Raw genomic sequence first — 18,961 nt, 5'->3', positions numbered from 1 at the left:
CTCTACAGTATCTAGTTAATTCGTCAGCTCATTTTTAAAGAGGGACCTGGGGAAAAAGAAGGTGATAAGGTCCAAAATACACCAATCTCAACATTTTTGACATGGAATTTGATCTAATTAGTCTTATTTTCTCAGCTTTTACTAACATTGATTTCTTCTGGTGTTTGCTTTTTATTACTGACTCGATACCTTTACTCAGGTTATTTTATATTCATTGTTTATAATTCTAAATATAAACAGATTACTTTTGCATGATATAAATGATGCAGTACATGGAGAAATATGAAGTTCTCAAGAAGCAAGAGGAAATTAGGCCAGGCAATGCAAGTCTTATTGTGCTCCGTCATTTAGTGGTGTCTGACTCTTTGTGACTCCAGAGGGCCACCAGGCTCCTCTATCCTTGAAATTTTCCAGGCAAGACCACTGGAGTGGCTTGTCAGACCCTCCTAAAGGGAATCATCTCATGTCTTCTTTCAGTTCAGTTCAGTTCAGTTGCTCAGTCATGTCTGACTCTTTGTGATCCCATGAACCGCAGCACGCCAGGACTCCCTGTCCATCACCAACTCCCAGAGTTTACCCAAACTCATGTCCATTGAGTCGGTGATACCATCTAACCATCTCATCCTCTGTCATCCCCTTCTCCTCCTGCCTTCAATTTTTCCCAACATCAGGGTCTTTTCAAATGAGTCAGCTCTTCGCATCAGGTGGCCAAAATATTGGAGTTTCAGCTTCAGCATCAGTCCTTCCAATGAACACCCAGGACTGATCTCCTTTAGAATGGACTGGTTGGATCTCCTTGCAGTCCAAGGGACTCTTAAGAGCCTTTTCCAACACCACAGTTCAAAAGCATCAATTCTTCGGCGCTCAGCTTTCTTTATAGTTCAACTCTCACATCCATACATGACCACTGGAAAAACCATAGTCTTGACTAGACAGACCTTTGTTGACAAAGTAATGTCTCTGCTTTTTAATATGCTGTCTAGGTTGGTCATAACTTTCCTTCCAAGGAGCAAGTATCTTTTAATTTCATGGCTTCAGTCACCATCTGCAGTGATTTTGGAGCCCCCCCAAGACAAAGTCAGCCACTGTTTCCACTGTTTCCCAATCTATCTGCCATGACGTAATGAGACCAGATGCCATGATCTTAGTATTCTGATTGTTGAGGTTTAAGCCAGCTTTTTCACTCTCCTCTTTCACTTTCATCAAGAGGCTCTTTAGTTCTTCTTCACTTTCTCCCATAAGGGTAGTGTCATCTGCATATCTGAGGTTATTGATATTTCTCCCACCAATCTTGATTCCAGCTTGTGCTTCCTTCAGCCCAGCGTTTCTCATGATGTACTCTGCATATAAGTTAAATAAGCAGGGTGACAATATACAGCCTTGATGTACTCCTTTTCCTATTTGGAACCAGTCTGTTGTTCCATGTCCAGTTCTAACTGTTGCTTCCTGACCTGCATACAGATTTCTCAAGAGGCAGGTCAGATGGTCTGGTATTCCCAGCTCTTTCAGAATTTTCCAAAGTTTATTGTGATCCACACAGTCAAAGGCTTTGGCTTAGTCAATAAAGCAGAAATAATGTTTTTTTCTGGAACTCTCTTGCTTTTTTGATGATCCAGCAGATGTTGGCAATTTGAGCTCTGGTTCCTCTGCCTTTTCTAAAACCAGTTTGAACATCTGGAAGTTCATGTTCATGTATTGCTGAAATCTGACTTGGGAGAATTTTGAGCATGACTTTACTAGTGTGTGAGATGAGTGCAATTGTGTGGCAGTTTGAGCATTCTTTGGCATTGCCTTTCTTTGGGACTGGAATGAAAACTGACATTTTCCAGTCCTGTGGCCACTGCCGAGTTTTTTAAATTTGCTGACATATTGAATGCAGCACTTTCACAGCATTGTCTTTCAGGATTTGAACTAGCTTAACTGGAATTCCATCACCTCCACTAGCTTTGTTCATAGTGATGCTCTCTAAGGCCCACTTGACTTCACATTCCAGGATGTCTGACTCTAGGTGAGTGATCACACCATCATGATTATCTGGGTCGTGAAGATCTTTTTTGTACAGTTCTTCTGCGTACCACCTCTTGTTAATATCTTCTGCTTCTGTTAGGTTCATACCATTTCTTTCCTTTATTGAGCCCATCTTTGCATGAAATGTTCCCTTGGTATTTCTAATTTTCTTGAAGCGATCTCTACTCTTTCCTATTCTATTGTTTTCCTCTATTTCTTTGCACTGATCGCTGAGGAAGGCTTTCTTATCTCTCCTTGCTATTCTTTGGAACTCTGCCTTCAAATGGGTATATCTTTCCTTTTCTTCCTTGCTATTCATTTCTCTTCTTTTCACTGCTATTTGTAAGGCCTCTTCAAAGAGCCATTTTGCTTTTTTGCATTTCTTTTTCTTGGGGATGGTCTTGATCCCTGTCTCCTGTATAATGTCACGAACCTCTGTCCATAGTTCATCAGGCACTCTATCAGATCTAGTCCCTTAAATCTATTTCTTATTTCCACTGTATAATCATAAGGGATTTGATTTAAGTCATACCTGAATGGTCTAGGGGTTTTCCCCACTTTCTTCAATTTAACTCTGAATCTGGCAATAAGGAGTTCATGACCTGAGCCACAGTCAGCTCTTGGTCTTGTTTTTGCTGACTGTAAAGAGCTTCTCCATCTTTGGCTGCAAAGAATATAATCAATCTGATTTCGGTGTTGATCATCTGGTGATGTCCATGTGTAGAGTCTTCTCTTGTGCTGTTGGAAGAGGGTGTTCGCTATGACCGGTGTGTTCTCTTGGCACAACTCTATTAGCCTTTGCCCTGCTTCATTCTGTATTCCAAGGCCAAATGATGTATAGATCATTATATCTACTACTGTGGGCAGGAATTCCTTAGAAGAAATGGAGTAGTCATCATGGTCAACAAAAGAGTCTGAAATGCAGTACTTGGATGCAGTCTCAAAAACCACAGAATGATCTCTGTTCATTTCCAAGGCAAACCATTCAATATCACGGTAATCCAAGTCTATATCCCTACCAGTAACACTGAAGAAGATGAAGTTGAATGGTTCTGTGAAGTCTTTATTCAGTTCAGTTCAGTTCAGTTCAGTTCAGTCACTCAGTCCTGTCCGACTCTCTGTGACCCCATGAATCACAGCACGCCAGACCTCCCTGTCCATCACCAACTCCCGGAGTTCACTCAAACTCATGTCCATCGAGTCAGTGATGCCATCCAGCCATCTCATTCTCTGTCATCCCCTTCTCCTCCTGCCCCCAACCCTTAATTAATTACATTAAAAAAAAACATACTCTTGGCAGAATCCCAAACCTTATCTTGGCTCAAACATGAGAAATTGTTTTTTTTTTTAATTAAAAAATTATTTTATTTTACAGTGTTTCAAAGGTTCAAAAAACAGATTTGGGTTGAACCCAGTATAGCTTCTCATCTCATGTAGGAATTCCCTCTACATGTGATATTATCTAATCTTTGCTTGACTACTTTCAGTGACAAGGAAGTCACTCTTCAAAAGGCAGTTTGCAATGAAGGGTAAAGGAACAATGAGATCAAGGGATCAGGCTGCTGTAAGGTCTTGGGGGCTTCCCTGGTCGTTCATGTGGTAAAGAACCTGACTGCCAATGCAGGAGATTCAAGAGACTCGGGTTCAATCCCTGAATTGGAAAGATAACCTGGAGAAGGAAATGGCAACCTACTCCAGTATTCTTGCCTGGAAAATTCCATGGACAGCCAGACTACAGTTCATGGGGTCACAAAGAGTTGTTCACAAATAAGCGTGTGTGTGTGTGTGTGTGCATGCATACACAGACACAAGGTTGTCTTACCTGTGTCCCAATAAAGAAAGTCAGTAATACATTCCTGTAGCAAAGGCACAGTTAAGGACATTAGAAGAAATACTCTCAAAATGACAAGGTAAATGGGTAATTGTGAGAGAGGAGAGAGGCTTCTCGACTTACGATCTGATAAAATTTGCACCAGGCTTTTACTTTCAGTCATTAGTGGTTACTGTTTATTGGAATTTGTAGTTATCAGATTGAGAAAAAGCTATTGTTAACGTCACAGGCAAACCTCCCTTCCCAATTTTTTTTTTTTAATTTCACTTTATTTTTTATATTTTGAGCCACTTGGCATTTGGGATCTTAATTCCCTGATCAGAGATTGAACCCCCTCAGAGTCTTAACCAGTGGACCATCAGGGAAGTTCCCATCCCAACTTTAGCCCAAGGTTAGTCAGAATTAATTTACCAGATTTCATTTTACTGGCCATTTTTGAGCTACATACTCTTTTTCTGTATTCAGACGCTTAGGAGTTTATTATCCTCTAAATTTGTTCTCCTTTAAATTGATACTTAATATGTCTTAATGTGTAACTGGCAACCTCTAGCCCTCTGGAGTATTCTGTCCCTGCACACAAAAATAGCCTCTTGTTTGGGAGAACTCTTTGTTTCTCTTTTTTTTTGCTGAACCACACAGCTTGTGGGATCTCAGTTCCCTGACCAGAGATCAAACCGGGGCCCTCAGCAGTGAGAGTACCGAGTCCTAACCACTGGACCACTAAGGAATTCTGCTTCATTGTTTCTCTAGTCAAAAGGATATATATATATTTCTTTTCATAAAAAATATTTATTTTCAATTCAGATGTTTTGTTTTATAATTAACTATCACAGAATGCATCCCTGAGGAGGTTTCTCACTTGTTTCATTATAGCCTTTATATATTTAATACATCCATCATCTTAATAATTCTTTATCTTAATATATCAGTTCAGTTCAGTCGCTCAGTCGTGTCCAACTCTTTGCGACCCCATGAATCACAGCACACCAGGCCTCCCTGTCCAACACCAACTCCCGGAGTTCACTCAAACTCATGTCCATTGAGTCGGTGATGCCATCCAGCCATCTCATTCTCTGTCGTCCCTGTCTCCTCCCACACCCAATCCCTCCCATCATCAGAGTCTTTTCCAGTGAGTCAACTCGGCGCATGAGGTGGGATCACCTTAATGAATTCATAACTTACCTCCTACTGTGGAAGTTGGGTACTTTTGTTAAAGGATTCAGTTTAAATTTTGCTTTAATTTCAGAAACTGCCATGTAGCCAGTATCTCTGTCTGGAATTCAGAAGATACATTAAGGATCAAATCACAGATTAATTTCTTTATATACTTTTACAACTTTCCCAGCTCAGGACCTGGAGTTTGAAGTCCTGGGCCTCAAAGAATGATAATATGTGCAGATGAAAGTTAGAGATATGTGCATGAAGGGAGTTGGAAGGCCATGTGGATGGGCCCCTTTAGTATCCCAAAATCTCTAAGCAAAATTTCTTGCCATTGCTTCTCCTTCATAGTGAAGTGAAAGTCGTTCAGTCGTGTCCGACTCTTTGTGACCCCATGGACTATACAGTCCACGGAATTCTCCAGGCCAGAATACTGGAGTGGGTAGCCATTCCCTTCTCCAGGGGATCTTCCCAACCTAGGGATCGAACCCAGGTCTTCCACATTGCAGGTGTATTCTTTACCAGCTGACACAAGGGAAGCCCAAGAATACTGGAGTGGGTACCCTAGCCCTTCTCCAGCGGATCTTCCTGACCCAGGAATCAAACCGGGGTCTCCTGCATTGCAGGTGGATTCTTTACCATCTGCACTATTAGGGAAGACCCCTGAATATATTAGTATTATTCTGATCCTATAAAAGCATCCTGGAAATATTTAGAAAAAAATATTTAAAGAAAACATTTATTTTTCATCTCAAGACATTATAGCATTTGCAATTTGTTAATTGTTTGTGTCTTGGATAGCTACCTGGTTGTAAGTAGCTTTCCCCAGAGGTTGCTTCTGGTCCAGCGCTACCCAGTCAGTTCTTACAAACCCATTGGTCTTCGTTAAAAGTAAGAATAGGTGTGGGATATAATACTGTTTTGCTACCCTAGACCCTCCTGAATGGACTTTCAAAGCACTATGGCCTTCCTAGTCCTTCCTTTCTACTTCTCCATAGCTTAAAAATCAGGACCTGTGGACCAGAAGCTGGGTTGGCAGGGTTTCTGCCTTTTATTGTTGATCTTTTTCTCTTTTTAATATAGAGTTCTGACTTAGGAATAGTAGACTATCATATACTATTAAACCATGAAGAAAAAGTCTCTAATGTTTGATTAGAGTTCAATTTTCCGAAGTTTTTATCTCATTCTCTAGAAAACTGTTGTTTCTAAATAACTCAACTACATGTGCTCAAAATCTGGAAACCTACCACAGAGCTGGGAACTCTGGAGAGGCTTGACAATTTAGGCAGTTGAAAGGTGCTGTGAAATCATCCTCATGGCTCAAAATAACCATTACTTTAAAAAACTACCTTCAATCTCTCACTGAGATGATAGACTTTAAAAAAAAAGGACTCTTCATAGATTCCTATAAAATCTGGATATTTACCTACTTCTAAGTGGTGCTACCTATAACTTGTGGGCTTCAATCAGATCAAGAATCCAATAAAGGGTTTGTTCCATCACACAACTGTGACCTCATTCACTTCTCAGGCTCAGGCCCAGGTGAGAATGACCCAAAAGCTCCTTCCAGCTTTAGAACTCAATTCAATTCAGTTTCATTGAATTGAAACTGTGATTTCAATTCAATGTGGTTCATTCAGCACCCATATGGTATGTGTGGGTATGTAACAGAGTCAGAATATTTTGACACTGGTGGGATTTCAGGGAAGGAGGAGTTGTTGTTGTTGTTTTTAATTCTGTATTAACATATTTTCACACTAAACACTGGTGAATTGAAAGTTGTTCAAGTAAAAAATTTTCACCCATTGTTTTGGTTGAATTCTGATTAAGAACCATTTCATTAATTGTTTATATCCAGAAAGAAGGACAAAATCAAACTCTCATAGATTTGTAGTCTATGGTATTATTGAAAAGAGTGATTTTAAAAGAACAATTAAAGAAAGTATTATAATTGTTTTAACTTTAGTATTCAAGATCTAACAGGTCTTGGCATTTAAATCACCTAAGCAGAGAAGTTGGGAGTGTCCCTAGTTTTCACAATGGCTAAGCACAGATACCTCTTCCAAAGGCTTAGCTTGAGCCCCTCAAGTTGTTTCAGGCTTCACTTGTTGGCTACAATTCTAGAGATTTTCTTTTCCTGCTCTTGGGGATTCATTTATTATATGCATAATCTGACTTTTCCCTAGTCTTTCCAAACTTGGTACATTGCCTTTCATTCTGGCTAGGCATACAGAGGGAAAGAAAGACAAGGTTCAATTTATAAATTAAACAAATATTTAACTAGGGCCGACTATGTTAAGGGCTACCAAGATTTAAAATGAAGATAATGACCACCATTGTACTTTCTGTTTCTATGAATTTGACTACTCTAGAAATCTCATAAGTGGAATCATACAGTATTTGTGACTGGCTTATTTCACCTAGCATAATATCCTCAAGGTACATCTATGTTGTACAGTATATCGGAACTTCCTTCCTTTTAAGGATGAATAATATTTCATTATGGGGCTTCCCTCTGGAGAAGGAAATGGCAATCCACTCTAGTATTCTTGCCTGGAAAATCCCATGGACAGAAGAGCCTGGTGGGCTACAGTCCATGGGTCCGCAAGAGTCGGACACAACTTAGTGACTAAACCATGGGGCTTCCCAGGCAGTGCTAGTAGAAGGGGAGGAGGGAGGTGGGAGGGAGGTTCGGGAGGGGGAACTCATGTACACCCAGGGCGGATTCACGTCAATGTATGACAAAACCAACCAATATAATATTGTAAAATAATTAGCCTCCAATAGAAACAAAAATTAAAAAAAAAGAAAAAAGAACCCACCTTCAGTGCAGGAGATGTAAGAGACTCAGATTTGATCCTTTGGTTGGGAAGATCCCCTGGAGGAGGACATGGCAACCCACTGCAGTATTCCTGCCTGGAGAATCCCATAGACAGAGGAACCTGGCGGGCTACAGTCCATAGGGTTGCAAAGAGTTGGACATGACTGAAGAGACTTAGCGTGCACGCACATGTATAATATTCCATTATATATATCACACTTTTATTTATTTATCTGTTGATGGACATTTGGGTTGCTTTCATCTTTCAGCTGTCATGAATAATGCTGCTGTGACACAGTGGTGTTCACATCTTTCTCCAGGACCCTGCTTTCATTACTATAACTTACCATCACTTACCACCTCAACCTCTACTTCCTGCTCTGGATTACTGCAAAGACCTCCTAACTGGTCTACCTGCTTCTGCTCTTGCTGCATCCACCCCTGCCAAGTTTGTTCTACACACAGGAACCAGGACAATCTTCTAAAAACTAAGTCAGATCATGTGATGTCTCTGTTCAAGTCCTCAGTTTCAGGGTATTAACAAAAATGGAACCTTTAGAATAGCCTTCAGGGCTACTGCCCACACCTGTATCACCCCTTTCCCCCAACAAGGGACATCTCACTGCACAATCCTGAAACTGTTCAGTGCATAGCCTGTGTGGCTGAACGTGGTGGTCCCGTTCCCTTCAAGACCTCATCTCCTCCTAACTGCCCTTGCTCACTCTGTTCCAGCCACAATGGCCTCTTTGCTCTTTCTCAAGTATTCCGAGCATGCTGTTGCATGAGCACTTTTGCACTTGCTCTTCCTTCTGCATGGAGTGCTCTTGCTCCAGATTTCTGCTCCCCAATCTCCTTAGCTTTTTGTTTAAATGCTCTTTATCAGTGAGGTCTTTCTTGATTACCTTCCTCCTTTTACAGTATCTCCTATACTCATTTTCTTTGCTTTATTTTCTCTGGAATCTCAGTCATACTATTATTTGTTTATTGTGTACATCTCTTCACTAGAAAGTGAGATCCACAAGAGCAGTGACTATAAGTCATAAGCAGTAAGTTACAGTAATGAAAGAGCAGTGTCCCAAGCACCTGGACTAATACTTGGCACATGCTAGACTCTTACTGATGTTACGTGAATGGATACCCACATCCCTTCATCACTTCAGCAGACACCTGCTAACTGCAGGTACAGAGAATAAAAAGACTTATAAAATGGGATGTCTGGGTAGGGGATTAAGAGGTACAAGCTGCTATGTATAAAATAAATAAGGATACATTGCACAACACAGGGAATATAGCAAATACTTTATAATAACTATAAATGGAGTATAATCTATGAAATTTTGGTTCACTGTGTTGTGCACTTGAAACTAATATAATATTGTAAACCATCCATACCTCAAAAAACAATAAAAGAGATGGCATGCCTATCCTAAAGTAGCTGACAGGGAAGTGGGACAGTTTCATTCAAATTCAGATTTCTGTAACTGTGAGTGACTGTGGTGACAGTAATCATTGAAATTAATAAGGCGGAATACATAAGGAACTAAACCATTCTGGGGAGTAGACATGTATTATAATTTAGTTACATCAATAGTCATCTATTTAGAACCAAATGGGATGAAGGGCTGATTTTGCTTAATTTACTGGTGGGTGTATCTTCCATAGTTTGCAACTGGAGGACTGGTATGATATTTATCTGTAGGGTTGATGGTCCCAGGACATAAGCTGGGTTCCACAGCTCGAGGCACTGTATAGAAGGAAGGTGCTTTGGGGTTAGGACTTAGGTTTGGGGCCAGCCCATTGTTTATTATTTCTACTTACAGAGCCTGACAAGCAAACAGGCATGGATTTTGAGTACTTGTGGGTTTTGTTTTGTTTTGTTTTTTAGCAAGTATGTTTTTGGGTCAGTCCTGGAATTACAAAAGAAAGTAAACTATAATTCACATACCATAAAATTCACACTTTTGAAAGTGTACAATTTTGTGGGTTTTAGTATATTTACAAAGTTGTACAACCATTCAGTTCAGTTCAGTTCAGTCGCTCAGTTGTGGCCGACTCTGCAACCCCATGAATCACCACTGCTGCTGCTGTTGCTGCTGCTAAGTCGCTTCAGTCGTGTCCGACTCTGTGCGACCCCACAGACAGAAGCCCACCAGGCTCCCCCATCCCTGGGATTCTCCAGGCAAGAACACTGGAGTGGGTTGCCATTTCCTTCTCCAATGCATGAAAGTGAAAAGTGAAAGTGAATTCGCTCAGTCGTGTCCGACTCTTCGTGACCCCATGCACTGTAGCCTACCAGGCTCCTCCGTCCATGGGATTTTCCAGGCAAGAATACTGGAGTGGGGTGCCATTTCCTTCTCCAATGCATGAAAGTGAAAAGTGAAAGTGAATTCGCTCAGTCGTGTCCGACTCTTCGTGACCCCATGCACTGTAGCCTACCAGGCTCCTCCGTCCATGGGATTTTCCAGGCAAGAATACTGGAGTGGGGTGCCATCACCTTCTCCGTGAATCACCACTAGCACTATCTAATTCCAGAGCAGTTCCATCAGCCAAAAAGAAAACCTGTACCCACTAACAGCCACTCCCTATTCTCTCCTCCCACAGTGATTGTCTCCTGGCAACCACTAATCTGTCTTTTGACTGCATAGATTGACCTATTCTGGAAATTTACCTATATGTAAGTGGCATTATGAAATGTGTGGCCTTTGGAGTCTATCTTCTTTCTATAAGCATAACGCTTTCAAAGTGAATATATACTGTGGCATGTATCAGTACTTCATTCCTTTTTATGGCTGATTAATATTCCATTTATGTGTATGCCACATTTTGTTTATCCATTCATGATTTGATGGATATTTGGACATATGTTTTCATTTCTCTTTGGCATATTGCTAAGAATGAAATTGCTTGGTCATATGGTTTCACATCTTGGGGACTGCAAAACTTTTCCACAGTAGCTGTATCATTTTACATTCCCATCAGCAATGCATGAGGATTCCAATTTTTCCACATTCTTATCAACACTTGTTACTGTCTTTTAAAAATTATAATCATCCTAATGGGTGTAAAGTAGTCTTTCATGGTTTTGATTTTCATTTCTCTAAAGACTAATGATGTTGAACATCTTTTTATGTGCTTATTAGTCATTTTTATATCTTCTTTAAATAAATTTCTATGAAACTCCAATACTTTGGCCACCTCATGCGACGAGTTGACTCACTGGAAAAGACTCTGATGCTGGGAAAGGTTGGGGGCGGGAGGAGAAGGGGACGACGGAGAATGAGATGGCTGGATGGCATCACCGACTCTGTGGACATGAGTTTGAGTGTACTCCGGGAGTTGGTGATGGACAGGGAGGCCTGGCGTGCTGTGATTCATGGGGTCGCGGAGAGTCGGACACGACTGAGCGACTGAACTGAACTGATTTATCAAAATAGAAATTTACTTTGCCCATTATTAAAATTGGGTTATTGGTCTTTTTCTGGTTGAGCTAACAAGGTTTCTTTGTATGTTTTAAATATTAGGCCTTTAACAGATATATCATTTACAAATATTTTCTCCTATTCTGTGGGTTGTCACTCTCTTGACAGTGAAGACCTGTCAACCACAAAAGTTAGTCCTAGAATTTTAAAGCTGAAAGAGAACTGATAGATCATTCATCTAATTTACTTTTTTCAATTTATAGACAAGGACACTAGAGCCCAATGAGTTGAATTAATTTCTTTAGTGGCAGAGTTAGGAATATCTGCTTTGTATAACTGTACTGTAAATTGCATCAAAGAGGTTACAATGTAATTAGAGATGATAACAATTCATCAGAGTTGAAACTGTTAGAAAACAATATGAAATACCTACTATCATATGAGATGCATTGCAGCATGTACCATTGGGTTGCCCATTTCCTTAAGAAAATGGAAAAACCCAAATGAAATTTTTGACCAACCCAATAAAAAGGCAAAAGGAACTCAGAAAAACAACTGGGGAAACAAAGGTGTTCAGTTACCTGTCAACAAGTAGACAGAGGGTAGTAATTGACAAAATAATTAAGGAAAATAACCACGGAGTAAGAAATATAAGCCAAAATATTAAACTCCATCTTTATAATCCCTTTGTCTGATGCCATTATGTTTCACTCACCTTTGGTATCATCTGTGATTTTCATCAGTTTCTGTAGAGACCCCATTCCTTTTGATTAAAGACAAGATTCAGAGACAAAATTATACAAATTTCTGAAGTGAACAAAAAGTAGAATAGGAAGATGTAATTTTATATTAATTTTTCCTTAGATGAGAGAGAAGCTGAAGAAACTGTCAGTTGTATCTGATATACATCTTAATTAAAATTGCTTTCTTTCCTGCTTTAATGTATCAAACTCCAAAACCAAATTTTTCTGAAAAGCATCATAGAGTCAGCATTGAGGTCAAGACTATTCATTTATCATCTCTTAGGATGTAAAGAAGTGAAGTAACTTTGGAAACCTGTTTTTTACTCAAGAGAAATGATCTGCTATGCATTTCATTTTCATTAGTGCTTTGGTTATGAACCCTTGACTAATCTATATACCTTTTACTTATATAGATATTTCTTTTTAGTGAATACTTCTGTGGAATGTGTGGGTACAATATATGTCACAATATTAACCATAGAATTTCCTTCCCTCAGTGTATTCCATCCCATGCCCAGAAAAATAACCATCAAATACCTTAAAAGTACTGATTCAAGTCTTTTTCCTCTCAAAATGTGGGGCAGTTTGGTTTTCTTAATGTGAGGAGATTAACTCTCAGGAAAAAAAGAGCTCAGTTACTTAGGTTTGGTCTAATTTGGCTAGATAATGTCAATAATGTACTGTAATAATACCAAGAAAAGACAGGGGCAGGTTATGGAAACATGGAAAATTCTGTGGTAACTTTAAGCTGTGAAGGTTGTACAGGGTAATGTATCATGCAGAATGGAGTACAAATAAAATAGATATATTTTCTTTATGGGAGGGAAGATAGTAATACAAATATGTGTGTGTGTGTGTGTGTGTGTTGGTCGCTCAGTCATGTCCGACTCTGTGATCCCATGGACTGTAGACCATGAGGCTTCTCTGTCCATGGGATTTCCTAGGCAAGAATACTGGAGTAGGTTGCCACAAAAAACATAATTTGTAGAATTAAGAAAAGCTTATCATTTCTTCCCCCTCCCCTCTCCCCTACCCCATTCTCTCATTCTTCTCAGGCTCTTCTCCCTGCCTAGACATTAGTTTGCTTAGAGATATCTTACACCATTCTTGGGTACTGCATGGAGCACCACAACTCTGACTGGGAATGTGACTTGGAAGGTATCTGTTCATGACAAGAAGCAGACTTTATTTTTCTACACTATTTTTTTCTAAATATATAGTAAAATTTCTCTATCTTCCTAATAAGTGTGATTAAAAAAATTCTCACGTAGAACCCCACAACCCAAGCACCACTGAAGGTCAGAATGGAATTTTGAATGTTCATTATCAGATGACATAAATATTAGCAGGTCTTGAAGTTGTTCATGTAGACATGTCATTTTCATGTTTGTGCCTGCTGCTGCTGCTGCTGCTGCTGCTGCTGCTAAGTCACTTCAGTCGTGTCCGACTCTGTGTGACCCCATAGACGGAAGCCCACCAGGCTCCCCCGTCCCTGGGATTCTCCAGGCAAGAACACTGGAGTGGGTTGCCATTTCCTTCTCCAATGTGTGAAAATGAAAAGGGAAAGTGAAGTTGCTCAGTCGTGTCCGACCCTTAGTGACCCCACGGACTGCAGCCTACCAGGCTCCTCCATCCATGGGATTTTCTAGGCAAGAGTACTGGAGTGGCTTGCCATTGCCTTCTCTGATGTTTGTGCCTACGTAACTGAAATCTACCTTTATGACTTAGAAAAATAGCAATGGTGAAGTAGGAATTAGCAGGGAAGATTTTTAATGTGAAAAATGTTATTGTCTAAATTAAAGTAACTGTCTAGTCATCTGAAATTTTAGGGTGAAAACTTAAATCATAGTAGTACATGTTCGAATGCTCAAAAACGTCAATACAGTATTCAGAAATAAGATGTATTTCCTCAACACCTATACCTATACAGAAATCTTGAGCTTCTTTGGTGGCTCAGATGGTAAAGAATCCTCCTGCAGTGCAGGAGACCGGGGTTTGATCCCTGGCTCGGGAAGATCCCCTGGAAAAGGAAATGGCTACCTACTCCAGTATTCTTGCCTAGGTAATTCCATGGAGAGACGAGCCTGGAAGGCTACAGTCTTCCATGGGGTCACAAAGTTTCATATGACTGAATAACACTTTCACTTTCATACAGAAAACTTAATAAGGGGATATTGAATATTATTTGGTGAGCTTGTGGAACAGACACTACTGTTTGAAATTTCTAAAAATATTGAAATACACTTTTAAATGTCTAGATTTTCTTGAATGCACTATAGACTTCACAGAATAAAACATACTTTGGTGACAGCAAGTGGAATGGGGCTTTTGTAATGACAAAAGCAAGTGTGTGAGCAGGGTGAGCATGTGAAATGTGTATGTTTGATAGAGTCTGGAAAGGAAAAAAAAAACAAAAATGCAACACCACTAAGAAAATCAGGGAAGTATGAGTGAAAGAAAAATAATTTATTAATAGAAATATGGAAAAGTTAAAAAAATAGGGAAAAAGAAATGGAAAATTTTTGCACCTTGTTTTATGTCCATTGATATGTTCCAGTGTCTCCTGGTTTATAGTCTATGGGAACTTGAGAAGAATTTGTATCCTGATGTTTTGTGAAAATTGTATAAATCTTAATTATGCTGAATTGGTTGATAGTGTTTTTCAGGTCTACTATATCCTTCTACTTTTTCTATTAATTTTTGAGAGTTTGATATTGAAACTCCAACTAAAAATCTTAATATCTACTTAAAAAAATAACTGTAATAAATGGTGGAACTATATGTAACTGTTCTGTATTTTCCAAGTCTCCTGTAAATGCATTATCATACATTTATAATTCAAAAAGAAAAAAAGAAGAAGTGAAAGAGGAAGAAGAAGAGCGATGGAAAGGTAAGCAGACACCACCGTAAAACTGTGCTGTCTCAGCTTTGTAAATGTCTTTTTAAACAATTGATTCTGATTTGGGTGGCTCACTTATGACTCACATAACTGTTTCTTCTGAGTGGCCTGGATTGGGAGGGTTAGCTCTAGAATAATTGTGATACAACTGCTTGGATTAGTGAGTGTTTAATTATTTGAAAGAAGGAGACTAGAACCTCTATTAGTTAGTCAGTAAGCACTTATTGAGCATATATTGTGTACTCAAAAACTGAGCCTTGCTGAAAGCAGTAACTTTGCTTGTCTCTTTTTAATTTTTGAACTTTCATTTTTACAGTTGCTTGGGTACTCAGTAAATGCTTATTAATGAATTCTGATCTTATACATGGCCATGGAGGGGTGCTTGCAGTATCCCTAAATTCTGCAGCATGATTTTCAATGCATGGTTAAAGGCTACCAAGTAGACATTTCTGAAAGTTTTTGGCACCAGCTACAGAAGCAGCAATAGATGAGATAAAGTGGACTTATTCAAAGAGATGCTTTTTTTTTTCTTTTACAAATAGTAAAATACAACAGCCCTCACTTGGAAAGTTTAAATGTGGGTACCCAGAATTTAAAATTATTTTCTCTAAGATCCATTTTATAGACACTTACATAAAGTACCTTAAGTTACTTTTCAATCCTTCTTTTTGAAACACAATAAGTTTTTCAGAGACAATTCAATTTTTTAAAATCATACTCATTGAAAAATGCTGGTGCATAGAGCAAACTAAAATTACTTAATAATGAAGTTCAGATTGAGGTTGTGTGTGTGTTGAGGAAAAGAGGGCAGAAGACAAGTTTTACTTGCCTCTACTGATCAGTTTCACAGTATAATTTTCAAACTTTCCATTTATTTTTTTTTATGTAAATATAGAACATAGTATTGTGGCACTCGGAAAATTATTTTAGACATAAATGTGATAAAAGGCCTGCAAATTAAAAGTACTGAGATTATGTATTACATTCCAGAGGCATCCAAGAAGAAATTTTAGGCCATTAAACATACCCATCAATAGGTAAGATTTTAATATTAATAAGAAAATGGTAAAGTATATTGAAAGTGAGACTTTAAAGCTAAATGCACGAAAGTTGTGTATGTATAAGGAAAAAATTTGGGGTGGTGAGATTATAGATTATCACTGGTGATAGAATTAAGGATTATTCAAATATTTTTCATTCTTTCATTTTGTGAACATAGAAATTTTCTATTATATGTATTAGTTTTTGTAATTTATTTACTTTTAATTGAAGAATAATTGGTTAACAGAATTTTGTTGTTTTCTGTCAAACCTCAGCATGAATCAGCCATAGGCATACATATTATGTATTAGTTTTATAACCAAGAAAGCACATGAAAATAAATGCACAGCATCAGATTATCAATTATTAATAAAAAATTTCTACTCACGTTTAATCTTCTTCAGGCCCCCCATCACTGAATGCACTTTAACCTTCCCATGTTCTGTAAAAGATTTTGAATCAGATATAGAAGAAGCCATGTAAAATTTATTAAAGCAGATAAAAGTTATAAAATGATTAAAACAACATGGCAGGTTGGAACTTCTTCCATGAGTTAGAAGAACTAGAGATACTGCTTTGCCTTGGAATTGGATAATCTCTCAAGTGAGTATGATGGGAAAAAGTATAGATCAATGAGAGAACTATCTCGACTTCCTTAATGCAGTTCTTCTTTTCTGTGTTTCAAGGTATTAAACTTCAAAGGTGATACATGGGAAAAGGGGTATTACAGAAAGAACCAGGGCTTGAGTCTGGCAGCATGTTTTTCAGACTCAGATCGATGACAAAAAAAAAAAAAGGTATGAAGAGACTATGTTGGCAAATGCTAAGAGTTGGAATAGGGAGAGAAGGACTTGTTCTGTTTTTTTTCTCACAGGTATTTCTTGAGAATCAACCCATTTGAGATGATAGTGTGTTTGTTACTCCCAAGGATACAGCGTATGCTTCTCTGACTTGAATGATCTTCTCACACTTGTTCAACCTTATTTAAGGTCTTCTCCAGGAAACCCCAGTCCTGACTAAATGCCCCTTTAGAAACTTCTGCATACATTTATTACATTAAATCAAAATCATTTTATGTGCCTGTCTGTTACATTGGACCATAAGCTCTTTGAGGACAAAGGCTTTGATTCATTCATCTTTGTGTCTTTAGTACTTGGCATAGAGCCTAGCACATAAGATACCTTCCTTTAACAACTTAACAATTCGTTGGGAGATAGTATAAGTTTGACCTAAGAAAGAGCACTAAGGGGGAATCAGTCTGACTAGTGGAGGACACTGATGGAAATGTGGAGGGGAACAGGACCAGAAAAACAGGAAACAGTGATTGATACCTGAGAAGTTAATGCAAATGCATGAAAAATCTGGAGATTTAAATATTGTATCTAGGACAGAATAGCACTTGCATGAGAAAAGACTAAAAATAAGCTAGAAGAAGAGCAGCTGTGAGACAAGTAGGACTGAATGTTTCTTTCATGATGTCATCCCGTATAAGAAGGGGTAAAAAGAAACCCTTAATGGCACTGTCAAGAATTCTGACAAGGAATTTTTGTGTCCATAAAATATTACACACTCTTGTTTCAAGACTAACAGCATATATCTCTTTCTCTCTTCCTCTCTCCAAAATTCTGAATATATTTTCAGTCTTCCCTCCTCAGCAACAAAATGGGAGGTGAGAACTTAAGGAACAGAAACAAAAGTGAAAATTCCCCTAAAGCAGGAATGGTAGCAGAATCTATGAGAATAAGGACCTATTATTTAATTTTAAGCAGTTTCAGTAAAATAAGCTACCAACCCAGCCTTGAGTTGAGAAATGATAGAATTAGCATCCAGTGGAATAAACTACCGCACAATTGCACTCATCTCACACGCTAGTAAAGTCATGCTCAAAATTCTCCAAGCCAGGCTTCAGCAGTATGTAAACCGTGAACTCCCAGATGTTCAAGCAGGTTTTAGAAAAGGCAGAGGCACCAGAGATCAAATTGCCAACATCCGCTGGATCATGGAGAAAGCAAGAGAGTTTCAGAAAAACATCTATTTTTGCTTCATTGACTATGCCAAAGCCTTTGACTGTGTCGATCACAATAAACTGTGGAACATTCTGAAAGAGATGGGAATCCCAGACCACCTGACCTGCCTCTTGAGAAATCTGTATGAAGGTCAGGAAGCAACAGTTAGAACTGGACATGGAACAACAGACTGGTTCCAAATAGGAAAAGGTGTACGTCAAGGTTGTATATTGTCACCTTGCTTATTTAACTTATATGCAGAGTACATCATGAGGAATGCTGGGCTGGAAGAAGCACAAGATGGAATCAAGATTGGTGGGAGAAATATCAATAACCTCAGATATGCAGATGACACTACCCTTATGGCAGAAAGTGAAGAGGAACTCAAAAGCCTCTTGATGAAAGTGAAAGAGGAGAGTGAAAAGGTTGGCTTGAAGCTCAACATTCAGAAAACAAAGATCATGGCATCTGGTCCCATCACTTCATGGGAAATAGATGGAAAAATAGTGGAAACAGTGTCAGACTTTATTTTTTTGGGCTCCAAAATCACTGCAGATACTGATTGCAGCCATGAAATTAAAAGACGCTTGCTCCTTGGAAGGAAAGTTATGACCAACCTTGATAGTATATTAAAAAGCAGAGACATTACTTTGCCAACCAAGGTCCGTCTAGTCAAGGCAATGGTTTTTCCCGTGGTCATGTATGGATGTCAGAGTTGGACTGTAAAGAAAGCTGATCGTCGAAGAATCGATGCTTTTGAACTGTGGTGTTGGAGAAGACTCTTGAGAGTCCCTTATACTGCAAGGAGATCCAACCAGACCATTCTAAAGGAGATCAATCCTGGATGTTCATTGGAAGGACTGATGCAAAAGCTGAAACTGCAATACTTTGGCCACCTCATGCGACGAGTTGACTCACTGGAAAGACTCTGATGCTGGGAAAGGTTGGGGGCAGGAGGAGAAGGGGACGACAGAGAATGAGATGGCTGGATGGCATCACCGACTCTGTGGACATGAGTTTGAGTGAACTCCGGGAG

General features: G+C 39.0%; 1 protein-coding gene across 4 annotated transcripts in view; it reads right to left on the bottom strand.

Annotated features, from left to right (window-relative positions):
- Positions 1 to 18,961, bottom strand: part of EFCAB3 (EF-hand calcium binding domain 3) — a 52,302-nt gene that overhangs the window by 26,898 nt on the left and 6,443 nt on the right. For 3 of the 4 annotated variants that reach the window (XM_088829191.1, XM_088829190.1, XM_088829192.1), the window contains exons 2-4: positions 16,308 to 16,361; positions 11,952 to 11,999; positions 5,021 to 5,111 (exon numbers count right to left, since the gene is read on the bottom strand). In XM_088829191.1, the coding sequence (XP_088685317.1) occupies positions 5,021 to 5,111; positions 11,952 to 11,999; positions 16,308 to 16,332 (164 nt within the window). In that variant the 5' untranslated portion in view covers positions 16,333 to 16,361. Of the gene's footprint in view, positions 1 to 5,020; positions 5,112 to 7,818; positions 7,939 to 11,951; positions 12,000 to 16,307; positions 16,362 to 18,961 lie in introns of those variants that run through there. The other variant, XM_088829193.1, reaches the window with a different exon arrangement.

This window comes from Moschus berezovskii, chromosome 20 (genome assembly GCF_049115385.1).
Source record: "Moschus berezovskii isolate FMDL1 chromosome 20, NW_MosBer_1.0, whole genome shotgun sequence".
NCBI classification, from domain to species: Eukaryota; Metazoa; Chordata; class Mammalia; order Artiodactyla; family Moschidae; genus Moschus; species Moschus berezovskii.
Note: the sequence above shows the minus strand (reverse complement) of the source record. Positions and strands in the feature narration are given on the sequence as shown.